At 40.0% G+C, this 16,954-nt stretch overlaps 1 protein-coding gene and 1 non-coding gene across 2 annotated transcripts; both read left to right on the top strand.

The window, feature by feature from the left end:
* The first annotated feature begins 300 nt into the window (after positions 1-300).
* On the top strand, positions 301-16,904 carry TOMM20 (translocase of outer mitochondrial membrane 20). Its single transcript, XM_028104593.2, has 5 exons — positions 301-557; positions 6,422-6,468; positions 8,197-8,278; positions 12,299-12,441; positions 15,647-16,904. Exons 1-5 carry the CDS (start codon positions 437-439, stop codon positions 15,689-15,691), a joined length of 438 nt encoding a protein of 145 aa, XP_027960394.1. The 5' UTR covers positions 301-436; the 3' UTR covers positions 15,692-16,904.
* On the top strand, positions 944-1,078 carry LOC114210383 (small nucleolar RNA SNORA14). The gene has a single exon (XR_003609523.1). It is a non-coding gene; the product is annotated as a small nucleolar RNA SNORA14 (small nucleolar RNA).
* Positions 16,905-16,954: the final 50 nt, after the last annotated feature.

The raw sequence follows: 16,954 nt of genomic DNA, 5'->3' as shown, positions 1-16,954 counted from the left end.
AAGAAGCATTTGTCGTCACCCCCCTCCATATTTGTTTGACACAAAAAAGAATGTCAGCTACCAAGTCTTTAGAGTATGTGCACGACGGCCACACACCACCTTCGCTACGTCACGCTCAGCGGCTTCTGAGGAAGGGCGAGATCCCCCGCAAGTCCTGACACCAACGCACACCCCACCCGGAGGCGCCTGGGCGGCCGCACCTACACCCCTGCGCAGGCGCAGAAGCGGCGCGGGCTCCGCTGCTCAGGCACTGCCGCGGACGTGCCGGAGGACCTCGCGCTGCTGGGGCCGGAAGTGCGTGCGCTCGGCCTTTCCGCCTCCCTCGCGGCGAGCGTCAGGGCGCAGCGGCGTGGTCCGCGCAGAGGGTTCCCGGCCAACTGCTTGTTCGCGGGCCCTGACGCCGCCGCGCTCAGTCCTGCTCCTCGGTCGAGGGAAGATGGTGGGCCGGAACAGCGCCATCGCCGCCGGTGTCTGCGGGGCTCTTTTCATCGGGTACTGCATTTACTTTGACCGCAAGAGACGGAGTGACCCCAACTTCAAGAACAGGCTTCGAGAACGTGAGTGGGTCCCCTCGGCCCCGGGCCCGCAGAGTCCGTCCGCCTGTCCTTCGCCGCCGCGGCCGCCTCCGCCTCCGCGTGCCTGCTCCCCGCTGCCCACTCGCGGGGCCGCGGGGCCGGCCGGAGAAAGCTGGCGGCGCCGGCGCCGGCTGCGCGCTCCCGGCTCTGGTGCCCTGCAGGATTCCCTCCATTTTGGAGGAACGATTTTTCCCATTTTGTCTTCCCCAACCGATTGTCGTCTGAACGCACTCTCGTTTGTATTATAATTTCGGTGGTGGGGGGGGTGCTCTTTTTGCTGTTCACCTTTTTAAACCTTTATTCTTAAACCTTTGTTTTTTACGAGTTGGGGCTTGAAACCAGATCCGTAAATCAACCGTGTATCGTTGCTGCATTCTTAAACCCTCTTGGTAGCTTCCCTGAAAATGCTTCCAAGATATGAGTGAATGCTATAGAAATTGCAGGGGAGTCCAAAGGGCTGCGTTTCTCCTGTGGCTCAGTCTTATTTCATACCTGCGACATCTTTTAAGAGAGGTTCACATGAGGGAAATCATGTCACCAAAACCATTGTGGTTTTTGAATTTCGGAGGCCTTATTCGCAGCAGTGGAAGAGTAAATTTGTTGAGATAAGTGATTTTGTACCTATCTAGGTTGCTCAGTCAAAATAATGTCTGAAATTAAAATTGCGGGGCACCTGGGTGGGTCGTTTGGTTGAGCATCCGACTTGATTTCAGCTCAGGTCATGATGTCAGGGTCGTGAGTTTGAGCCCCGCATGGGGCTCCCTGCTCAGCGGGGAGTCTGCTTCCCCCACCCCGTTTGCCCCTCTCCCCACTAGTGCAATTTCTTTAGAATAAAGGAATCTTTTAAAAATAGCATTAAAATTGATACGTACATTAAAATTGATACGTAAGTTATTAAAGCCGGGACGTCAGGAAGCCGTGATTATTCTAATGCTTACTGTTTAATGAAGCAGTGGTAAATAAGTTTAAGTGTTCAGGAGCCCCATGTGGCTAGTGACCTAGCCTCTTGGGGGTATAGGTATAAGATGACCTTACACGATCTAGAATATCATATCTAATTCTAGTTATCTAATGTTTTAGGAAGGAAGGTATACAGAGAATTTATTTTATTTACAGTTAGATAGACTAATGGAAAGAATGCTATTTTGGATTCAGACACTCAGTTTTCCAGGCCCAGGTGAGTCACAGATTAGCTCCATAATTTTAGACTTTCTGAATCTTAATTTTCATAGCTCGTAAAATCAGGTAGTGTCACCTGCCTCTGGTTGTTTTTGTGAAGACTGAGCTGTTTGAAGTGCCCACCGCCATTCCTGAGAGAGAGCTAGCCCGTCCATAAATGCTGGCTGTAAGCATAGCTAGAAATTGGAGATCATTTTTTGGTAGGTTCAGTAATAGCTGGAGGGCTGGCGGTGGTGGTAATAGCTACAGAGCGCAGCAAAGAATGGAGTGATCCTTTCTTCCTTTGGAAGCACTGCAATGCTATTGTTAGAAATCTTGAGAAAACTAGTTTTTGGTTGAAGAAACCATAGAAGCTGTCATTTTAGATAAATTGAGAGATTATTTTCAAAATCCCTTTTCCGTCATCTTCAATCCATGAATTTTTTTCTAACGTTAGCAGTGGCCTAATGATCTCAGTGGTCAGGCTTGAATGAATAACTGAGTAACCCTGGGTGGGTGACTTAAAGCTTTCATTTTCCTCTTTTTTTTTTTTTTTAAAGATTTTATTTACTTATTTTGACAGAAAGAGAGACAGCGAGAGAGGGAACACAAGCAGGGGGAGTGGGAGAGGGAGAAGCAGGCTTCCCGCCGAGCAGGGAGCCCGGTGCGGGGCTCGATCCCAGGACCCTGGGATCGTGACCTGAGCCAAAGGCAGACGCTTAACAGTTGAGCCACCCAGGCGCCCCTCATTTTCCTCTTTTGTAAAATGTTATAATACATAAGGAGTTTAGTATAAAGTCCCTGACACATGGTAATTGATGGATGCTATAGATTGTTTATGAATATAATTATTTGACGTTTTCTTTAGGAAGTAAAACTTGTATTCAGAGTAATTCTGCAGTCTGTAAGTTCATGTTTTATGTATATTTTTGAAAGTAGGCAAAGTCTGTTTTAACTTGTTAGGTTTACACAGTAGCACTTGGGACTGATTTCTAATAAAAACTGAGTCAGGGTTTAATTTTGCTCATTGAATGTTGTGTAACGCCATGATTTTTCAGTCTGTTACCATCTTTCACTTTATCACAGAGATAGTATAATATACTGATAAGGTAACAAATTGTCTTATGAAACTAAAGCTAGAATTTTAATCTTAATGCTAGAAATTTAAAGCAACTAATCACTCTTAAAATTTGGTCACTCTCCACCCACCACATTAAAAAAAAAAAAAAACACCTCTTAAGATTGGATAGTAACGGAAACTGAGTTTCTCTCTATTGGGTTTCATAATTATTGTCATTTTCCATAGGTCTGGTTTAGCAAACTGTATTTGTTTATTCCACAAACTTGCCGTGTTCATTTCTGAGGTGCCTTTTATTTTTATGGGAATGTCTTCACTTCTGTTAGAAGGTAGCAGAGGGATAGTGAAGTAATTTCCCAAACTGAAAAGGCACTTTGAGTGGTTCTTTTTAAAGCAAGAAAATGAAGCAGGTGACTCCATACAGTTTACAGTTTTACATAGCGTAACTTACTGACGGGGGAGTGGGCAGATGATGATTCAGCTGCACAGATATTCTCCACAAAGTCCAGACCTTGGTCCACAGATTTTCTAGAGTGAGGGCACTAGCAGAAGAGCATTGTTGCAGGATCAAAGGATTTGCACGCACCTAAATGACAGCTAACCTTTTAGATATTGTGGCACTACCTGTGCATCAGGAAGGAGAGAGACTGTTATTTCTCACAGATTCATGGGAGGCCAAAGAAAGCCTACCCCAGTTGTGGCCTTGGGCCTCTCTAAGGTAAGTACAGGAATCTCCAAGGGACCTGGAACATACAGCCCCAAGAGAGGTCATCCAGCACGCAGGAACAAGACGGAAGGCCAAAGACAGAGTCAGTATTGTCCACACTCTTACAGCTTCTCTACAGCGTGCAGTGGCAATACAGAATAATGTTTGAGGACACATGTTCTGAAATTCGGCTGCTTGGCCTCGAATTGTCCCTCTACCACTTAATTAGTTGTGACCTTGGTAAATGTTCTCGTCTGTAAAATGGAGATCATGATAGTACTTGTTTTAGTGTTACTGTGAGGATCAAGTAAGCAAATTAATAACCTTAAGAATAGTGTCTGACCCTGTAGCATCTAAAACTTACTGGGTGCTTAATCTTTTTTTTTTTTTTTTAAAGATTTTATTTATTTATTTGATGGAGAGACAGCGAGAGAGGGAACACAAGCAGGGGGAGTGGGAGGGAGAAGCAGGCTCCCCGCAGAGCAGGGAGCACGATGCGGGGCTCGATCCCAGGACCCTGGGACCATGACCTGAGCCGAAGGTAGACGCTTAGCGACTGAGCCACCCAGGCGCCCCACGGGGTGCTTAATCTTAACGTCTCAGTGTTCCTTTATCTTCATGTCTGCTGCTTCTGTGAAGTCGTCCATGTCCAGAGTTTTAGTAGTCTCCTTCTGGCACTAGTGAAATTCAGTAATTTGTTAACCTAGTATGGTAGCATTCATTATTTTCTGCCTAAGAATGGCCAAATGAAAACCTTAAACAAATTGAGAGTAGAATGTTATGGTTCTGTTTCCCTACAGTTAGTTGCCCGAAGATGAACACCTAGGAAAGGTAGTTTGTTAGAAAAATAGGCAGTCTTCAAATTTATGTATAAGATCAGCTTATTTAACGTATTTTTTTGTGGTTGAAACTGCTAGAATTGTATTTAAGCCTTAGAGTTGTAGCACTTGAGGTGTTTTGGGGGTTGGAGTTGGCAAGAAGTTTGGGTGTGGTTAAACCCAGTTTGTTAGGGTAGATAAGAAGTTTCCTGGACCACAGTACATTAACCCATCTCACTGCAGTTAGGTAAACAGGTCACTGTCTCTAGTCATGCATTGATTGAGACTTGAATTTGTAGAACACTTTAAGGTTTTCAGAGGACATTTGCTTGTTTTATGAAGCTTTTGTTTCTCACAGTGGTAGTTAAACATGCCTTATCTTTAGAGAGCTTAAGAGATTTGTCAGAGATCATCCAGGTAATAAGTATTAGAGCCTTAACCTTTTTAACTATGCCACAGTTTCCGTGTTACGACTTAGGAAACTTTAGATACTTAGCATAGCACAACTCCTTAGCTGAGTTGCTGGTAGTGAACTATCTCAATACCAGGTGCTTGCTGAAGTAGTTCATTACCAGCTCCTCATACGGTACCTTATAAATCAGACACTGTTAAAAAATACTTTACATGCGTTGACTCATTTAATCTTCACAACAACTCTGTGAAGCATGTATCATTCTTCGGCCAGTTTTACATAAGAGGAAAGTGAGGGACAGGTTACTCTTAACTTGCCCAAGGTCACACTGACACTAAGAAGAGCTGGGATATAAAACAAGCTTGTGCTTCCCCTGTGCTAACACCCTTTCACATGGAGTATATCATTAAATAGCAATTTATTTTTTACTTTTTGGAAAGTTTTTAAGGTTTTATTTATTTGAGAAAGAGAACAGCTCAGCCTGTGGGAGGGGGGGAGGAACCGGAGGTGGAGGGAAAGGGACAAGCCGACTGCACTGAGTGCAGAGCCCAAGGCAGGCCATCCAATGACCCTGAGATCATGCCCTGAGCCAAAACCAAGAGTCAGAAGCTTAACTGAGCCACCCATGTGCCCCTATAGCAATTTAAAATATTGTTAGTGTCCTTTATTGATTTGGCTTAAGGGTTTTAAGATTTTAAACATCACTTCTGAGATATGTAATGTTGCTTTTTCGAATCAAAAACAAGACAAACAGAGTGTAAGCAGAGGGTTTTTTCTTTTTTTTAAAGATTTTATTTATTTATTCATGAGAGAGAGAGAGGCAGAGAGAAAAGCAGGCTCCCAAGGAGCAGGGAGCCTGTTGCGGGACTCGATCCCAGGACCCTGGGATCATGACTGGAGCCAAAGGCAGACGCTTAATCATCTGAGCCACCCAGGCGCCGAGCCCCAGAGGGCTTTTTTCTTAACCAGCCAGCAGTAGTTAAGAATTTTGCCGTGCAGTTTTTTAAAAATTTTTGAAGATTTTATTTATTTAGTTGACAGAGACACAACACAGCGAGAGAGGGAACAAAGCAGGGGGAGTGGGGGAGGGAGAAGCAGGCTTCCCGCTGAGCAGGGAGCCCGATGCAGGGCTCAATCCCAGGACACTGGGATCATGACCTGAGCCGAAGGCAGACGCTTAATGACTGCGCCACCCAGGTGCCCCTGCGGTGCATTTCTGAATACTGTCCTCCTACCCCTTTTTTCTCATTTAAGAATATCAGATAGCTTTCAGCTTTCAGTAAAAGATTGAATCTGTTATATTTCGGTAATAAAACTTTCTAACAGCAGTGGTTTAATTCTTGCTTGTGTTTCATGTCCTGTGTAGCTGGGGGCGGAGGGGGGTGTTGCTTGCTGTGCTTATGGCAATTAATCACCTGTTAGAATTGTCTCCATCTTCAGAATTGCTGATCTTGGTGTCCCAGAGGGAAGGAAAAAGCTCTTGCCCAGAAATGTCATATTGTCCATGGCTCATTGACCAGAACTCAGACCCTGACAAATCACAAGGAGATAAGAGAATAGGAGAGCCCTACCCTGGGATGTTTTGCAAATAGAATGAATGACTGCCACAGCAGTTTGACTTCTTTTGATTCCCATTTTAATAATCGTAAAATGAAAATACTCCATTTCTTGCAGGAAGAAAGAAACAAAAGCTTGCCAAGGAGAGAGCTGGACTTTGCAAGGTAATCTGTTTTTTTTGTTTATATTGTATTTATATATGTTATAGAAATAACGATTTTAAAAGCTACTTCAGATGTGTTTTGAGAAAGCTAGTTGATACCAGGCATTGATTTTCTATTTTAAAATATAATTTTTTTTTTTGGAATAGTTAATTCAGTTCAACTGCAGATTGTCTGGTCCATCATTCTTTCCCCCTTGTTGGCCCAAATAGCAGACAGCTTATTACATTGAGCAACATTTAAGGAGAAATAAGCAGTCTCCAGAAGACAGTTCTACCAAACGGTTCAAGCTTTCTCACTCAGCTGCTTCAAAATAATACAATAAAACATTAATTTAATTTTCCTTCTTTCAGCTTCTTTTAAAAGAACCACATGCTGTTTGTTTCCAAAGTTCTACAGGATTATTCATACCCACTGATCCAGAATCCCTACCACATGGCAAATTTTTTACCTTGATGTTATATGTACATGTAGATAAAAATCTTTTTTTTTCTCTTCATCGATCCTGTGTTCATGATTTTTAATGACTACATAGGTTTTTCTGCTTGATAAAAAAAATGTTCTGTGATGTGTGTAAGTAAAGTAAGTAAATGTTAATCATTGCACATATAGCTTTTCTTTTTTATTAAAATTAGTTCCATTGTCTGGATTCCCAGGGCTTGGACTACAGGATCAGTAGTGGTTCTTTTTAAAGCAAGTTGAGGCAAAGAAAAATTAAATCAGAAAATGTTACATTTTGTTGTTTCGAAACAATCAGGTAATTAACACAGCTAAGTGACTGGACACAGTAATAGTTAAGTGAAACTAAGTCAACCACTTTGTTCTCTCATGTCTAAGCTACCTTTCTGAAATACATGTTTGTAGTGTTTCAGTAGCCTTTTCTTTCTAAGGACATGGAAGGTAGATAGAGACATGCATCAGTGTGTATTTTCAGGTTCAAGAATAATCAAATTCTCGCCTGTGCTGAGATAGTTGATGACAGATGCCTCTACTTTCAGAAATTTAAATTTTTGCATCTGTGTTGTTAATGAGAGTGTATATAATATTAATCAGGAACCAAAAACTTCTATTAATAGAAGTCTAGGTTTTTAAAAAGAATAGGATTTTTTAATAGTAGGTTTATGTTTTTGAATAAGTCATACAGCTGATGGCATTATATATTATCATAGTCTGGTAATATGTAACAAACTATGAAACAAAAACAAGAAATGCAAACTTGAATAAAGCTGCTTTGTAATAGCAAAAAAAATTTAGAAGTAGTTCATGTGCAACAAATAGATCATGATTAAGCAATCATTTCTCAATAGAATATTCTATTACCATTTAAAAATAATCTTTTAGATGCAGTAAAATCTATACAAAATACTGGATCAGAAGAAAGTTGATAGTTACATAAAAATATAAAAATGGTAATCAAAATAGTATAAATAGTAAAGTGCATATTTTATGATAGAGAATTGTATTCTTCATTTTTTACTTTAGGTTTGATGTATAGCCTTCTGGGAACTGTTCTGGTATCAGTTTGATCAATAAGTATTTTTTTCTTGTATTCATTTAAATGTAGATACTAAATTCATGCTTGTAAGTATTGAAGAGTAGATTTCTTTTTGTCATTTTTTATAATGAGTTAGTTTTTTGTTGTTTTGTTTTTAGTGGCATGATCTTCTGTGTATTGGTTATGTTCCCAGCATAATTTTGGTATCAATTATTAAATACTGTATTTCCAAACAGTTACCTGACCTTAAAGATGCTGAGGCTGTTCAGAAATTCTTCCTTGAAGAAATACAGCTTGGTGAAGAGTTGCTAGCCCAAGGTAAGTCATTAAAAGATTAGGAAATTAGAATTCTTCACAGTAAACATAAATTTATGGTGATAAGGGGCTTTTTTTGGTGTAGTGTAGCAGCTTTTAAAAACGTTACTCCGTGGGATGCCTGGGTGGCTCAGTCGTTAAGTGTCTGCCTTCGGCTCAGGTCACGATCCCAGGGTCCTGGGATCAAGCCCCACATCGGGCTCCCTGCTCTGTGGGAAGCCTGCTTCTCCCTCTCGCACTCCCGCTGCTTGTGTTCCTGCTCTCACTGTGTCTCTCTCTGTCAAATAAATAAATAAAATCTTTAAAAAAAAAAAAAGTTACTCCAAATATTTCCAGACAAGTCATTTACTAATGGGAAAATTATTTCATTTAAGACTGGCTCTAGGGGCACCTGGGTGGCTCACTTGGTTAAGCGTCTGACTCTTGATTTTGGTTCAGGTCATGACCTTGGGGTCCTGAGGTGGAGCCTTGCCTTGGTCTCTCTCTGCAATTTGTAAATAGTAACTGAAGGAATGTGATCTAGGCATATACTATTTTTTCATCTAATCTTCAGGTCTTTTCTAATATTTATAGGAAGGAATGGCTAATACAAGTCCCAGAGAAGGTTAGTTTACCTGTCAGGGTCACACAGTGAGTTCATGGTGCTTGATTTCAGGACCAGCCAGTGATCTGAATCTGATCTAGACTTTAGGCTTTGTGCTTTACATATTCAATTAAGGATTAAGGTTCTATTTTTAAAACATTACTATTAATGAAGTTAAAATGATCAAACTAACATATTTGAGAACTATAATTCAGTAATGTAGTCTTAAATGTATTTATAAATTTTTAGTGACAAGTTAGCTTTTATTTTTTTTTTTTTTAAAGATTTTTATTTATTTGACAGAGAGAGCACACAAGCAGGGGGGGTGATCAGGGCAGGGGGAGTGATCAGGGCAGAGGGAGAGGGAGAAGCAGACTCCCCGCTGCGCAAGGAGCCTGATGCGGGGCTCAATTCCAGGACCCTGAGATCATGACCTGTGCCATAGGTAGATGTTCAATGGACTGAGCCACCCAGGTGCCCCAGCTTTTATTTATTTTTAAAAGATTTATTTATTGAGACAGTGTGTGTACGCAGGGGACTCTGGGGGTAGGAGAAGGGGCAGAAGGAGAGGGAGAGAAAAAAATCTTAAAGCAGGCTCCATGCCCCAGTGCAGAGCCGTCAGGCTCCATCTCCAGACCCTGAGACCATGACCAGAGCTGAAATCGGGAGTCTGATGCTTAACTGACTGCACCACCCAAATTAGCTTTTATTTCAAAAGTAACTTTGAAGTATTTGCTGTCATTAATAAAAACAATACTAGGTGTCAGATTTTCTTATGCTCATTGCTGTATCATAGATTTAGATAGTATGGAAATACATGATGTAGGTCGTTTGTGGTTTTTTGTTTTTATGGAAAGGATTAAAGGTTTGAGGTGGTGGTGACATGTTACTTTTTGTCATGTCTCCCCCTTCCCAGTAATTTCTTGCTTTGCTTTTTTCTTTAGGAAATAATTATCTTATTTGGATGGCATTGTAGGCTGATAATATTTATAAATAAAAATGGAAATGCCTTACTAGAAAACAATTTTGGCCTTTTTACCCCATAACAATAAGAAACATGAGGTTTAATCATGGGGTAATAGTAAAGCACTTTTAAATCTTCATAGACCTCGTTTGAGAGACTCTGTTACTTTAATATTTGAAAAGAAAGCTGCATATATAGGGATGTCTGTGTCGAAGATACAGGTTGTAGTATTTCATTTCATGCAAACATTCTCAAAATATTTTATGCTCATAAATAAAGAGGTCTATTTGACACTATCAAAATTTTCTTTCAAAATAGAAACACTTTTAATTAATTTATTTGTTTTAAGATTTTATTTATTTGGGAGAGAGGGAGAGCAAGCAGGGCATGGGGAGAGGGAGAAGCAGACTTCTTGCTGAGCAGGGAGCCCGGTGTGGGGCTTGATCCCAGGACCCTGGGATTGTGACCTGAGCCGAAGGCAGATGTTTAACTGACTGAGCCACCCAGGCACCCCAAGAATCACTATTTTAAATTATTTTACTCACAGTCGAACATATTAGAAAAAAGTACACTCATAATAACTTCTGTTTGGATTGTCTTGGAGATCTGTGCATTGTGGCCATCTGTTGACTTGAGCTGTCAGCTCCAGATTGAGAAGGACAATAACTCATGGTGGCTGGGAGGAAGGTCAGGGAAGGACAGACAAGAGTTACTCTTTTTCCCAAGCTCATGTTCCACACTTTAGCTCAGCACTGCCCAGAGGGTTACTTAACTCTGCCAAGCTGCTTTTCTTCTGGTGGAAACTACCAACCGAACCTGAGGTGGTTAGATTTAGGGAAAAAGTCAACATCAGAGTAAGTCATGTGAAAGCGTGAGTGATTTAGGCAGTGAACTTCATTGGTTGGCGGTCTCCTCCATCTGAGGGTCTTCCATAAGCATAATTCTTTTTTTTTTTTTTTTAAGATTATTTATTTATCTGACAGAGACACAGTGAGAGCAGGAACACAAGCAGGGGGAGTGGGAGAGGGAGAAGCAGGCTTCCCGCTGAGCAGGAAGCCCGATGTGGGGCTCGATCCCAGGACCCTGTGATCACGACCTGAGCCAAAGGCAGACACTTAACGACTGAGCCACCCAGAGCCCCATAAGCATAATTCTTTTAACTGAGCCAGATCTCATCTCAGGATGATGTGAACGGGCTCAAGTCTGCATGTGCAGAGCGGAAACTGCAATGAGTTGCTTTGGTGGTTCATTAACTGTTTCCAGTGTATTTAGCAATGTTAGGTGGTGTCTTGGGATCCTGTGTTCTACACATAACAATCCAGAAGCAGCTCTGTTTCCATTTAATCAGAATTAATATCCCTAGGCAACAGTGTTGTAATCGCCTATACTGCCTGTAAATTCAGTGGTATGAGGATTCAGTGGCCAAGTGGCATCTTAATTTCCAAGTCAGTGGAGCCATCGTGTCCCCCCAATGGAGGTCCAAGCCCATGCAGAAGAACTAAGTCTTTTGTATTTTCCATTTTTAATTCCTTGTAGAGTTCTGCTTTCTTCAGTTTGAATACCTCAGTCCTTAGATTTTTGTTACAGCAAGCAATGCCTCTTCTTCATATACCATTCTTCAGTCCCTTATACGGTCACGTTCTTATTCAGGGTTGGAAGACTTGGTGTCCACTGTAGGATAAAATAAAAGAAAATCCTACCACTCATTGATAATCGCTGTTTTGTTAACCTGCTTCTTGCCATTTCATTAGTGTGACTTTTTCCTACTAGCATTGCTTTCTTAAAAAGGTTTTTTTTTTTCTTTTTTGAATTTGCGTGTGATAACATTCAGAATAGTATAAGGGATTAATCTAAAGTGAATTTGGGCCTCCTTTCCACCTTAGTCCCCAGTTTTCCAGTTCTTCTCAGAAAAGTAGTGTTTCATAGTTAGCAATTTTGTTTTTTTTTTTAAGATTTTATATATTTGACACAGAATGAGAGAGTGTACACGAGCAGAAGCAGGGGGAGTGGCAGGCAGAGGGAGAAGCAGGCTCCCCGATGAGCAGAGAGCCCGATGTGGGACTCGAACCAGGACTGTGAGATCATGACCTGAGCTGAAGGCAGACACTTAGTTGACTAAGCCACCCAAGCACCCCATAATTAGCAATTTCTTATATAATCTTTCAGAAATATTCTAAGTTTATAAATAGTAAAATACTTGGACATTTCATTTCTGAAGTCCATACTTGGACTTTAATTTCTCCCTTGTATGTGTTTTGAAGACACTTTCATATCAGTACCTGTGATCTGATTAATTTTTATTAATGCTCTCATAATACTCAGTTTTAGGAATGTACTGTAGATTATTTCCAGGTTTTTACTTGTGTGATGTTTTTGGTCAATATCACTTGGAGATACAGTGAAGGCTTTAGAGTTGAATTTTTGACAAAGGCAAAGGCTTTTCGGGTCACGTGTTATTTTTACGTAAATCTTTCAGGTGAATATGAGAAAGGTGTAGACCATCTGACAAATGCAATTGCTGTGTGTGGACAGCCACAGCAGTTGCTCCAAGTGTTACAGCAAACTCTTCCACCACCCGTGTTCCAGATGCTTCTGACCAAGCTTCCAACAATTAGTCAGGTAAGGATTTGAAATGTTAAAAAAAGTGAGTAGAATCTGAGAATTAAATGTTTTAGGGACATTGACATTTAAAAATTAGTGAATATGTGAATTTCACATTTCACATTAAATTTGACATTTAAAAACTAGTGAATATGATGAAATTATGAAACCCATTCATTCCTTGGAATCAAAGTAGAATTGGAGATAGCAGTGCTTGAAATTTTTCTTTCCTAATAATATTGGAATGAGTGAGCGTAAGATCTAGTCATTGTGGCCTACGTGTGGATCAGGATACGTACGTCTCATAGTATGAAATCTCAGACCTTGGTATTCAAATACCAAAATTCAGGCCACTCTCAGCTACTTTCTGAAACTAGCTTTCTGTCTCTTGTGAGCCCATGCATTCAGTTATGTGGCCTGGCAGAGGGGGCCGAGATGTCATAGCCTGAAATTAGATCATAAAGGATCGTGGATACCCTCTGACCTCACTTGTCTACAGGTCCCAGTGCCTCTGCATCTGCCAAGGTGGGCTTTGAGCTTGGAGTTATTTGACTACATCTCCCATCTATATTGAACACACCATTTGTATAAAAGAATATACATAACTTAAGAATTGATTAAAGTGCATTCTGTTCATTTTTAGTTTTTTCCAAAGAACCGAAATGAATCTATTTTTTGTAATAGTTTGTTTATTCGTGTGTTCATTTCCACAGTTGGTGTGATTTAAAATTGGTTACTTTTTTTTTTTTAAGGTTTTTTAAAATTTGTTTATTTGAGAGACAGCATGAGAAGCGGGGGGAGGGTCAGAGGGAGAAGCAGACTACCTGCCGAGTAGGGAGCCCGATGTGGGGCTCGATCCCAGGACTCCAGGATCATGAGCTGAGCTGAAGGCAGTAGCTTAACCAACTGAGCCACCCAGGCGCCCCTGAAATTGGTTAATTCTTCAAAACTGATCTTTACTCAGTTTGGAAAGGGACTGGAGAGAAAATAAAGGCCCCAAAGATTTAAGGGAAAGAGTTGATAAAACCAAAGATTTGGTCTTAATCCTTCTTATTTAGACGAATATGGTTCCTGGTCTATCTATATCAGAATCTTCTGTTTAATATTATATGCTCTTGGAAAGGCAGCATAGCGTAGTGCTTTTGGAAGATGGACCTGAGGGTGTGAGGTCTTTTGAAATGTGGATGAGTTCAGGATGAAACCTGAACTCCTCTTTATAAAAATGGCCTCTTTTACTCATGTTATCTGGAAATATTTTCAAATGCTAATTTTGGAATTACTGTATTCCTTCTTGTATGATGACTGAGCCTTTCCAAACCAGAAAGGGAAATTTTAGGAGCATAGAATGACCAGTAAAGTGTTAATCAGTATTCTTAGTTTATATGGGAGTGAAAAGATACCTTGAATTTTTTTGGTTTTAGTTACATAATTGATTAACATGTAAAACAGTATTGTATCTCTCCTTGGATTTTGAAATGCGACTGACAGTAGTGTAATCATTTTCTTTGATAACAGTGTTTAGAAGTGTTAAATATTGAAATCTCAGAATGGGTAAACTTTAGCAAGATCTGATTCTTTGAATACAAAGGACATTTTTTTCCCTTAAAAATCTTTTTTTAATTGAAGTATGTTGACACAATTTTATATTAGTTTCAGGTGTACAGCTTACTGATTTGACAAGTCTGTACATTATGGTCTGCTCACCACAAGTGTTGATACCATTTGTCTGACCATACAGTGGTATTACATGGTCATTGACTATATTCCTTATGCTGTACTTTTTATCCCCATAACTTTTTATCCTTGCATAACTGGAAGCCTGGACCTCTCACTCCCCTTCACTCGTTTTGCCCCCACCCACTTCCTTCTGGCAACCACCACTTTTGTGGTATGGGTCTCTCTCTTTTTTTTGTTTGTTCATTTGTTGGTTTTTAGATTCCACATATAAGTGAAATCAGATGGTGTTTATCTTAGTGAAATAACACTTAGCATAATATCCTCTGGGTCCATCCATGTTGCAAATAGCAAGATCTCATTCTTTCTGGCTGAATAATAGTCCATTGTATATGTTTACCACTTCTTTATCTGTTCATCCGTTGATGGACACTAATGTTGCTTCCATATCTTGGCTGCAGTAAACCTAGAGGTGCATACATCTTTCTAAATTAGTGTTTTTCTTTTCTTTTCTTTTTTTTTTTTTAAGATTTTATTTATTGGAGAGAGAGAGCACTAGAGGTGGGGAGAGAGAGTGAGCAAGCATGACTGGGGGCAAAGAGAGAGGGAGAAGCACGTTCCCTGCTGAGCAGGGAGTGATACAAACGTGGGACTTGATCCCAGGACCCTGGGATCATGACCTGAGCTGAAGGCAGACGTTTAACCGACTGAGCCACGCAGGCGCCCTGTATTTTCGATTTTCTTTGGGTAAATAACCAGCAGTGGAATTACTGGATCATACGGTATTCCTATTTTTTAATTTTTTGAGGAACCTTCCTGCTGTTTTCCACAGTTGGCTGCACCAGTTTGCATTCCCACCAACAGTGCACGAGTGTTCCTTTTTTGCCACATCCTCGCCAACACTTGTTATTTCTTGTCTTTATGATTCTGGGCATTCTGACATGTGTGAGGCGATATCTCATTGTGGTTTTGATTTGCATTTCCTTGATGATTAATGGTGTTGAGCATCTTTGCATGTGTCTGTTGGGAAAACGTCTGTTTAGGTCCTCTGCCCATTTTTAATTGGATTATTAGTTTTTTTTCCTCATGTTGAGTTGTATGAGTTCTTTTTATATTTTGGATGTTAACCCCTTATTAGATATATCATTTACAGATGTCCTCTAATTCATTAGGTTGCTTTTTTATTTTGTTGGTTTGCTTTGCCCTGTAAAAGCTTTCTATTTTGGTGTAGTCCCAGTAGTTTATTTTTGCTTTTGTTTCCCTTGCCTGAGGAGATGTACCTAGAAAAATGTTGTTAAGGCCAGTGTCTAAGAAGATTACTGCCTGTCTTCTTCTAGGAGTCTTATGGTGTCAGGTCTCACGTTTAGGTCTTTAATCCAGTTTGAGTTTATTTTTGTGCATGGTGTAATGAAGTGGTCCTGTTTCATTCTTTTGCATGTAGTTGTACGGTTTTCCCAACACCATTTATTGAAGAGACTGTCTTTTTCCATTGGATATTCTTGCCTCCTACAAAGGATTTTAAAAATTAAATTTTTTTTTTCTCTTTCAGAGAATTGTAAGTGCTCAGAGCTTGGCTGAAGATGATGTGGAATGAGAAAATGTCAACATAATCTCAATTAAAAATATTTTTAAAATATTAAGTCGGAAGATGAGCAGCTCTGGGGGAAAAAGGGCAAATAGGCTTGTTATGGACTGTCCTACACTGAAATCTACCAAAGTTAATTTTTACTTTGTGTAGATCCATTCGTCTGTTTTATTTATTTTTCCCAGTGAAAAGTGTATTTTGATAGAAAACTTTTCATTTTATAAATACACTATGAGTTACAAAATAATCATGGATTTATTTTATTCCTAAAACGTGCAATTAAAGTGTGTACATATAAAATCACATTACTTAGGTTGAAAATACTCAGTGCTTAGTTTTGAAAGATAGGCAGAAAAAGTATAGGAGAAAGCTGAAGAATGCACGTTTTTTTAAGCTAGTACATTTGCTCTACATAAAAGAATTGGATGGAAACTATCAAAACAGCATTAAAATCTTTGAGAGATTATTTTTTTCCATTTAATCTCTTAAATATGTGAGATGTGCTGCTGTGTTGTATTAATTCACCCCCTCCCTGTGTATTTGTCTTGAAATGTTTAGTTTTAAATCGGTGGGCTTAATGTGTTCTGGATATTTATCTCCTTGTATTTTAGATACATGTAGTTGCAAATAGCACCGGGAATTAGATCTATGTACATCCCTAATCTAGCCATGTGAGCTTCACCAATTATTGTCTGCCCTCTTTTCTCACTTAAAAAATGAGGGAATTGGTCTGTTAATTCAGATAAGTGTCCCTTTCAGCTTTTGGTTCTGTTTAGCATCTTCAAATCCACCTTCTGAGGGATATGTTTGTTTGGACAACCAGGCCTTGCATTTTTTATACTCTGAAGTTTGCATGCTTGCCTGACTTAGTATTTCTGAATTGATCCCCTGCCCTCTCTCTCTCTTTTTTTTTTAAAGATCTAACTTGTGTTGATTTTCACTGAAAGCATATGGTTCTGTCATTACTCTTGTAAATCTGAAACTTAACCTTTGGGGTAACTGGGATGATAAGCTTGTAAAATGTTTGTTCCCTTTTGCTTTTATCTTCAGTGTATCTCCTTAATCCTCTTTCAATCTGATTCATTTATCTTGTTATGGTGAGAATAAGGTGTAACCTTGTGGCTGAAGACTTGCAAAGAATGGAGGTGTTCTCAAAATAGTGACATGTTATCTGCAGTCACAGATTGAACATTAGGTCTGAGAATAAAGATCTTGATACTTACCTGTCATCTGTTAACTGAGTAACAATTTCTCCTTGTACACATTGCCTTT

The sequence above is a fragment of the Eumetopias jubatus genome, unplaced genomic scaffold (assembly GCF_037043125.1).
Source record: "Eumetopias jubatus isolate StellerSeaLion01/CBP00866 unplaced genomic scaffold, mEumJub1_p1.0 scaffold_17, whole genome shotgun sequence".
Lineage (NCBI taxonomy): Eukaryota > Metazoa > Chordata > Mammalia > Carnivora > Otariidae > Eumetopias > Eumetopias jubatus.
Note: the sequence above shows the minus strand (reverse complement) of the source record. Positions and strands in the feature narration are given on the sequence as shown.